Source organism: Callorhinchus milii, unplaced genomic scaffold, assembly GCF_018977255.1.
Source record: "Callorhinchus milii isolate IMCB2004 unplaced genomic scaffold, IMCB_Cmil_1.0 Scaffold15, whole genome shotgun sequence".
Classification (NCBI taxonomy): Eukaryota; Metazoa; Chordata; class Chondrichthyes; order Chimaeriformes; family Callorhinchidae; genus Callorhinchus; species Callorhinchus milii.
This window is the reverse complement of record NW_024704756.1, coordinates 3,720,328-3,729,601: the sequence shown is the minus strand read 5'-3', so window position 1 is coordinate 3,729,601 and position 9,274 is coordinate 3,720,328. Positions and strand designations below refer to the sequence as shown.

The 9,274-nt window shown below is 51.7% G+C and overlaps 1 protein-coding gene across 1 annotated transcript; it reads left to right on the top strand.

Annotated features, from left to right (window-relative positions):
- Nucleotides 1–1,697: 1,697 nt before the first annotated feature.
- Nucleotides 1,698–8,033, top strand: LOC103177399 (RNA binding motif protein X-linked 2). The gene is given in 7 exon segments (XM_042340905.1): nt 1,698–1,813; nt 2,814–2,929; nt 3,753–3,804; nt 4,608–4,648; nt 4,651–4,736; nt 5,948–6,143; nt 6,680–8,033. Coding segments are annotated over 7 exon segments (1,089 nt in total). The 5' UTR covers nt 1,698–1,808; the 3' UTR covers nt 7,273–8,033.
- The last annotated feature ends 1,241 nt before the right edge of the window (nt 8,034–9,274 follow it).

Sequence of the window (9,274 nt, the reverse complement as noted above, 5' to 3'; positions counted from 1 at the left end):
TAAACGTTTACTGATCCCTACACTTGCCGGCTCCACGACGAGAAAGAAGCTACGTACGTGCAATGAGTTGTTGTTCTTGTCGAGAAACGGCAGGAAATTATTCTGGGAGGATGAGATCAGATGGGTCGAAGGGATTTCTTCACCCAACCCAATCTGGCGATCTCACGAAAAGACAACAAAACCCTCTTAAAGCCAAATAATAAATGATAAGCCTTCCACTTGATACAGCGCCTTCTCACGTCATTGTGGGTTCCCGTAGCGTCACGGTTAGAGCGCTCAACTCATAAGCGAGAGGACCTGGATTGGATGCCCGAGCAGAGCGAAACCTAAGGCAAGTTTCCTTACTCCGCTCGCTTCTGTTTACCTAACAGTAAGTAGGAACCCGGTTGTTAGTCGATTGATGGATTCCAGGGGTAATAATCCCTTAAACAAAAATTGGGACACTCGATCCACGACCGTTTGTGGGAAATATAGTCGATCCACTTTCCAGTATATTCTGTAAAACAGCCTAAGACGTCTCAACGACGTGATAAGTTCCGAAATCAAACGCAAGATTTATTATTATTATTATTATTATTATTGAGACGCCTCAATGTGCTTCACAGGACATACTGTAAAGTGGAATTGATGTGTGTGTTTTCTGGGGCAACATTTGGCGCAGAGCAGTGTCCCGCCCGCCAACCGGCCGCGGAGTGATTTGACGACATTTTATTTCATTTGGGGGGTTGTCGGCCGGGGAGGAAGAAACGTCCCTCCTCTTCCCGAACAACAAGTCCTGTAGCTCAGTGGTTAGAGCAGTCGCTTTGCAAGTGAGAGACCTGAGTTCAATTCCAGGCAGAGGGCAAAACCTCGGGCAAGTTTCCTTACTCCACACAGAGCCTAATAATAATCCCTCCAAAACCCAAAACAATAATAAATTGGTCATTTTCAATCCACGACTGTTTGTGGGACATTGCTGTGCGCAATTGGCTGCCGCGTTCGCCCACAAATATACAGTCAATTCACTTTACAGTGTGTTCTGTGAAGCGCTTTGGGACGTCCTCCCGACGTGAAAAGCGCTATATCAAATGCAAGAATTATTATTATTATTATAACAACAACAACAACAACCACCGCCACCACCGCCGCAACAAGATTCCATTTACAGAGCGCCTTTCACGTCCCGAGGCGCCGCGGGATCTCTGAACGCCCACTTGAAACAGGCAGACAGGACGAAATAAAGTTAAACCCTCCACTCCCCCCCAACCCCAACCCCCCACTCCCCCCAACCCCAACCCCCCACTCCCCCCCAACCCCCAACCCCCCACTCCCCCCCAACCCCCCACTCCCCCCAACCCCAACCCCCCACTCCCCCCCAACCCCAACCCCCACTCCCCCAACCCCAACCCCCCATCCCCTCCAACCCCAACCCCCCACTCCCCTCCAACCCCCCACTCCCCACTCCCCCCCAACCCCCCACTCCCCCCCAACCCCAACCCCCCCACTCCCCTCCAACCCCAACCCCCACTCCCCTCCAACCCCAACCCCCCACTCCCCCCCACTCCCCCCCAACCCCCCACTCCCCCCAACCCCAACCCCCCACTCCCCCCCAACCCCCACTCCCCCCCAACCCCCCACTCCCCCCAACCCCAACCCCCACCCGACCCCATTGGCTGCACGCCCTGGGCCGGCGGGTCCTGTCCTCCCGCCACCAGGTGGTGATGTGAGATGGAGACGCTGTTGTCTGCCTCTCAGCCTCTTGCCTCGTGCTCTGTGTGTTTGGGACCTGGAGCTCAGGCCGCGGAGAGGGAGAGGGAGAGAGCCGCAGAATGAAGTGAGTAGAGCTCCAGCTCAGCCCCCACCCCCCCCCCCCCACACCCCCCCTCCCCCCTCCCCACACCCCCCTCCCCCTCCCACACCACTTCCCCCTCACACCCACCACCCCCCCCCACCGCCCCACCACCCCCCCCCCCCCACCCCACTCAGGGTCAGGCTGGGTGTGGGGGGGGGGGGAGGGTGTGGGGGGCAAGTGGTGTGGGAGTGGGAGGGGGTGTGGGGAGGGGGAGAGAGGGTGTGGGGGGAAGTGGTGTGGGAGGGGGCGTGGGAGGGGGTGTGGGAGGAAGTGGTGTGGGAGGGGGTGGGGGGAGGGGGTGTGGGAGGGGGAGGGGTGGGGGGAGGGGGGTGTGGGAGGGGGAGGGTGTGGGGGAGGGGGTGTGGGAGGGGGAGGGGGTGGGAGCAGATCTGTTGTTTCCGCTTTAGGTCCTCCGGCACCAGTGGCTGTGCTCCGGACGGGCAATCCGCTGCCCGCAGCTCGGGACGTTCGAAACGAGCGATAATGGTCTTTGCGCTGTGACCCGGTTCCCCGTCACTCAAAGCCTCACCGCGGGACACCCCGTAAAGTGGGGCGACGGCGCGGCCTGTTTTGTGGGCGAAACGCGGCAGCCGATTGCGCACAGCAGCCTCCCCGCAAACAGTCGTGGATTGAGCGGCCGAATTATTTATTCTGTTTACTTTCGGGGGGAAGTATTATTTCCCCCCCCCCCCCACCCCCCCCACCCGGGGAAAGCGATCCGTCGATCGACTAACAACCTCGTTCCTACTCACCGCCAGGCAAACAGAGGCGTGCGGAGCGCGGACACTTGCCTAAGGTTTCCCCCCTGCCCCGGGATCATACCTGGGTTCCTCTCGCTTGCGAGGCGAGTGCTCTCCCAAGGTGAAGCTCGTTATATCAAATGTAAGGATTATTTATTGTGCCCGGCTCTAAACTGGCTCTGATCCACTTGCCGTGTTTGTGTCTCTCTCTCTCTCTCTCTCTCTCTCTCTGATTCCATCAGTCCCATAACCAAAGTCAAGCTCATCAATGAGCTGAATGCCCGGGAGGCAGAGCTGGGAGTCAAGGAGAACGCTTCCTGGCATTCGGAATACAAGGACAGCGCCTGGGTGTACATAGGTACGTGTGGCCATTCCAACAGGTGACGCGCACGGAAATCAAGCCGCAGGTGGGACTTTGTCTGGACCAGGAGCCTCCAACCAGTCGATCACCAGTCGGTGGCACCATCACACACGATCAACAACAACAACTTGCGTTTATGTAGCGCCCCTCACGCCGGGTAGCGTCCCAGAGCGCCTGATGGTGTGGAGCACGAGGCCGAGCCGGGGGTGGGGGGAGGGGGGAGGTCACCGTAGGCACGGTGGCAGAGGAAGGTCTTCAGCCACGACCTGAAGATGGGGAGGGAAGGGGCAAGGCGGAGGGATAGAGGGAGAGCGATCCAGAGTTTCTGGGCGCAGTGGCTGAAAGCGCGATCAAGAAGAAAAGAGGAAGGAGCACTGGAACCTGCATGAGTCAAATTGAAAACGAAGCCAGAAGCATCTCATGCAACTGGAAATAAAAATGTCAACTTTAATGTTAAAACTCGGGTAAATTTCGCTCCGGCCTCTCTTTTCACTGAGCAAGTACGAGACCTAGCGCCACCGAGCCGTGACCGACTGGGTGGAGACCCCTGGTCTAGGATATCTGCCATCGCTGAGCTAAACGCACTGATACCAACACACCGCGGGAACCTGACTTAAACCAATAATCGTCTCAACTGATGCAATTCATCAGCTCAACCGACTCCCACCAACCGCTTCACCACAGTCGCTTCACTCCAGTATTGCAAGGCTTAACATAGGGTTTCCCCTTCTCCTGCCTATTCTCCTCTCTCTCTCTCTCTCTCTCTCTCACTATCTCTCGCTCGCTAGCACTGTAAGTTTGATGTCTTTTCCTGTTGCAGGCGGCTTTCCTTATGAGCTAACTGAAGGAGACGTGATCTGTGTGTTCTCACAGTGAGTATTCTGTAAAACTTTGTCGCCAGGAAGCACTTGCCGAGGAGAGGCGGGGGATAGGGTGGTTTGGTCTCCGTGCCTCCCAGGTTAAGGGAGGAGAACGTCAGTCAGAATTCCCGCTCCTGATCCCGACCGAGCACGTGTGACCCCCCCTCTCTCTGCTTGAAAAGAGAAGGGAGTTTCTTTCTTTCTTTCGCTGTCCTGGCCAACAAATCCCCCAAATAAAATTGGTCAATTACTCCATGGCTGTTTGTGGGACATTGATGCGCGCAAACTGTCTGCCACTTGGTCTCAAAGACGTGATAAGACACTACATCAAATGCAAGGATTATTATTATTATTATACACTGGCCGAGTGTCGTATTTGGTGAAATTGGTCTGGGTTTGTGCCAGTAGGTGGCACCCTTCACCATACACACCAATGACCCCAGTGATGCCAGACTTCTATTGAGTGAGAGAACAGCAATTTGCATTTCTATAGCCCTCTTCACATGGGATAACATGTCAAAGTGCTTTGCACTAACTGAGCTGGACAGAGGCCAGGGAGAGGGGTGAGGTGAGGGGTGGAGACGACCGTAGGCATGGTTGAAGAGGAGGGTTTTTAGGTGAGAGGTAGAAAGACGTCTCGGGGTGGGGGGTGGGGTGGGGGTTGGTAGGGGAAGAGGGAGGAAACAGCTGGTGGCACAGAGTGGGAGGGGGAACGGTAGTGAGTGTTGGAGATCGAGCAGAGGAGTGGGGAGAAAATAAGAGAGGGGGATTTTACAAGAAAATGTAGCAGTGAAGCATTGATGTTCTTGTGGCAGGTACGGTGAGATTGTTAACATCAATCTGGTTCGGGACAAGAAGACGGGAAATCGAAGGGATTCTGCTTCATCTGCTTTGAAGACCAGAGAAGCACCATTCTGGCTGTGGACAATCTTAACGGCATCAAGGTAAACAGGGCGAGAGCACGGACTTTCAGGGCCGTGAGCAGAACGTGATGTAATATTAATATTCACAAATGGAGTGAATCATCAGCAGTGTTATTAAGCCTTGTGTAAAGCAGTTAATCAACATTACAGTAAGTAATATGGGCACATACAGCAAACCGATAAGAGGCACAGTGGGAGCTCGCTCGCTCGGATCCAAAGCAAACTGCAGGGAATCGTAATAACAATCCTTGCACTTGATCCAGCGCCTTTCACATTGGAAGCACATCTCAGAGCACTTCACAGATAACATGTCCCTTACCGACTGTCCTTGAGATGAGACGTGGAACTGGGGTCCAATCTGCCAGTTCAGGGAGACGTTAAAGATCCCATGGCGCAATTTGAAAAAGAGATGGGAGTTACTTCTCTCCCGGTGTCCTGGCCAGCAATCCCCCCACCCCACCCCTCTCCCAAATAAAAATAATTGGTTACCCACTTCATGGCTGTTTGTGGGAAATTGCTGTGCACAACTTAGCTGCCGGATTCACCTACAGAACACACAATCACAACACTTCACAGTGGCTCATGTGAACCTCTTTGAGACGTCTTCCCGATGTGAAAGGCACTGTATCAAACGCAAAGTTATTATCTCTTTCGTAAAGTGGAAATCTGGAACTCCACTTTATAAAGTTGAGTTCGCTTTATGCTGCTTTAGGAAGATCTTTTAGGAAAAAAATAATAATAATTTGGACACTCAATCCATGACTGTTTGTGGGACAATGTTGGGCGCAATTGGCTGTTGCATTTCGCCCACAAATGTATACAGTCAATTCACTTTACAGTATATTCTGTGAAGCGCCTTGAGACGTCTCAACCATAGGATGAGGCACTATATCAAGTGCTAGGATTATTATTTATATTATTATAACTCTCCACCCCCCACCAAAGGCGGTGGAAGCTGGATCACTTGAAATTTTGAAGGCAGTTAGATTTTTGTTAGGTCAGGGTATCAAGGGATATGGACCAAAGTCAGGTAATTGGGGTTGAGGTGCATATCAGCCATGAACTAAAATATTGGCGGAACAGGTTCGAGGGGCGGAATGGCTTACTCCTGTTCTTATGTCCCCTGTAACCTCTAAACATCTCCCACTGCTCGCCTGATATTTCGACCGTTCTTATTAAAAACTCAGAGAGCTGACAGAAACGGCACTAAAATTACTGTGTTCCCTTTTCAGATCAAGGGAAGGACAATCCGAGTCGACCACGTGGCCAACTACAAGCCTCCGAAGGACAGGGAGGATATTGACGATGTGACCAAGAAGCTGAGAGAGGAGGGCTGTGCCCCCAAAGTCCCAGCTCTAGCCCCGGCCTCCCCTGAGTCCTCCGAAGAGGAGGGCACGAGTGAGGCAACTGCGAAGAAACGCAAGAAAGGTGAGTGAAGTGAGAGAGGCAGATAGGCTTGCCCTCGGGGTTAACGGTGGTTGGCTGCAGATTGGTAAATCGTGCAGGATTTGATAGACTGAGCTCGAATCTCAATGTGGGGTTCGAGCCCCTCAACTTTCTGACCCGGAGATCAGTCTGTACATAGGAACATAGAAACAGGAGGAGGCCATTCAGCCCCTCAAGCCTATGCTACAGTGATGGAGATGTTGACAGCAATTAATTCTGTATGGATTAGTCTACAACAGAGTGGAAAGCTTTGGGAGCCTTAGGTCCAAAGTTGCCTGGTTGCCTAAAGTATACTACACTCACTGTACGTCACGTCTCAAATTACTCGTACACTGTATCCCCAAAATATTATTTTCGAAAAGAAATCTCTCGTTCGTATTTGAATCAATCGAGACGTTCTGCTTCCACTGTCCCTAGAGACATAATATAACAATAATCTTCGAGACGTCTCCTTTACACGGATAGCTAGATAGATAAATAGGCGAAGGCATGCAAACTCGCTCGATTCTTTTTCCCAGATAAGAAGAAGAAGAAGAAAAAGAAAAAGGATACGGCAAAGAAGATGAAGTTGGAGAAGCGAGAGGCGGAGGGCGGGGAGTCCAGGCAATCGTCAGGGATCTCCAGCCGACCCCAGTCACCCTCTCCCCCCATGCGAGTCAAGAAGGAAAGGGAGGATCCGGCTTACGAGAAATACTCAAACGTTGTCCGGGAGCACAGGAGCGAGCAGGGAGAAGGAGCGGAGGGATGGAGGAGCAGAGAGCGAGGGAATGAGAGGAGTCTCCACAGGAGCTCGGAGAGGGATGGGAGGCGAAGAGACGGTCAGGCCAACCGAGGGAATTCAAGCGATCGGCCCGAGAGGGACGAGAGGCATCATCGCAGCGACGGTGGGGAGACCGGGGCCGAGCAGGCGAGGCAGGTGGAGAAACGGGGGAGGTGGGAGAGACAGGAGGAGGCCTCGGACAGCAGGGGCGACGAGCGAGACAAGTCCAGGAAGCACGAGAGGCATTCCCATCCCGACAGCGGGGCCAGGTACAGAGAGAGAAGCCAGGACAGAGACAGGCATCACAGGGATAAGGACCATCACAGAGACACTGATCGCAGAAGAAATTAAGAGGGGTTTCACTAGTTAAACCTGGTCTGATCTCATCCAATTGAAGCCAAGTTGATAGCGGCTGAAGGTACTGCCAATATTTGTTCCAGTTTTTAATATCAGAAGACCCTCACTCAGAGGTTTATCACCTACCTGTGGGACCTGTGTTTGTTAACGTCTAACAGTACATACACTTGGAGTATATATTTTTTTGTACATAAGGTGAAAAGGGGTTGTGTTAACCCATTGAATACTGCCAGGCAATGTCCGTTTAAAGTGACGCATTAAACTTTTCCGGAGCCAGGTTTTATCAAGTCCCATTTTGGACACTTGGGTCAGTTAGTAAACTGAACAGGAACTTAGTCCTGCTCTGGACATGGTAGTGCAATCCTCAAAAAGGATTCTGAGTGGTATTTTCTTTTACCACTCCCACTCGCCCTTTGCAATCTACTTCTTTAGTCATTCGAGGAAGCCATCTCACACTGACATACACGTCTCACACATGTGCCTGGATTTCATGTGTGGGTCTGGGAGATTAGGTGTTCAGGTCACGTGAGCGTAGCACATGCGTGGGCTGGGGGCTAAATCGCAACAAAGCAATAGGTCACTGCACAGCGATCGGAAGTGGGAACGAATGAGTCAAAAAATGTGATATTTCATGTGCTATTGATCCCATCACCAAGAGTTGTGATCCAACTTGTTTTGAACTTAGACAGGTTTTCAAATGAACACTCTTTAGTAATAATCCGTGCATTTGATATAACGCCTAATCAGTTCATTGAGACGTCACAAAGTGCTTCACAGAATATACTGTCAATTGAATTGACTGTATGTTTTGTGGACGAAACGTGGCAGCCAATTGCGCACAGCAGTGTCCCCATAAACAGTCGTGGATTGAGTGACCAAATTATCATTATGATTTTTTCAAAAAAAATTGGTAAGGATTATTACCCCCGGAAAGCAATCCGCCAATCGACTAACAATCGTTTCTATCAGCTCTCTCAGACTGCTTGGTAAACGGAAGCGTGTGGAGCAAGAAAACTTGCCTAGGGTTTCACCCTGCCCGGGAATCGAACCTGGGTCTTCTCGCTTGCGAGACGAGAGAGCTAACCACTATGCTGCAGGACTCCACCTTGACGTGGGTACCGAGAAGGAGAGGGGAAGGGGGAGATATCTGCAAAAGGTTTGTCATTTTTGATTACAGAAGGTGGCGAGTGCTTCAGTACGGACCAGAAATAGGATAGCAGCTAAACTCGGGCCTGTGAAGCAGCGTTCAAATTCCTGGCTCAATACCGCTTGGTGGTAATCCCAATGCACTATTGTCGTGAATGTCCAGGAAAGGCAGGATGAGAAACTTAATCTGCCTTAAGGCTAATTGCAGGGTTACCCTGGCACTACTCAATGTGCTAAATACCATCAGTGCCGTCCCTTGCCTTAAACGTCACATACTCACACCCTCACGTTGCTGCACTTCAGGAGGTTCACACGACTTATTGCCAACCCCCCCCCCCCCCCAAACATTCATTTCCCACACACAACGAGGCTAAAAGGCGTTATTCAGAGCTAAGGTGAATTAGCGCTCGCGGCTACTCACCTGAAAATATATTTTTGATTTATTTTGTACAAAGGAAAGCTGCGTGAGGGAAACCCAGGTGTTTTCTCAAATGGAGAATTCTATGTCTTAACTAAGCTTGTAAAACTCCAGTCAAACCCGTTGAAATACTGTTGTGAATCATTTTTAGGTTTTATAAATACACTTCTGGTCAAAGTCTGTGAAAGTGTCCTTTTTGGCCCAGCCCCAATCACAGAATTACATTTACACAGCGCCTTTCACATCGGAAGGACATCGCAAGTTGCTGGACAGTTAAGGGTTTGCACCCGAGCTGGGGGGGGAATCAATAGGGTAGGAGGAGGGGGGGATAAAAGCTGAAGGTCCATCTGCCAATGGTGGGGCGTGCTGGGCGGGGACATGGAGCAGGCCAGTGCCCACTGAACAGAGGGAGCAGACAGGTTGGTATGGTGT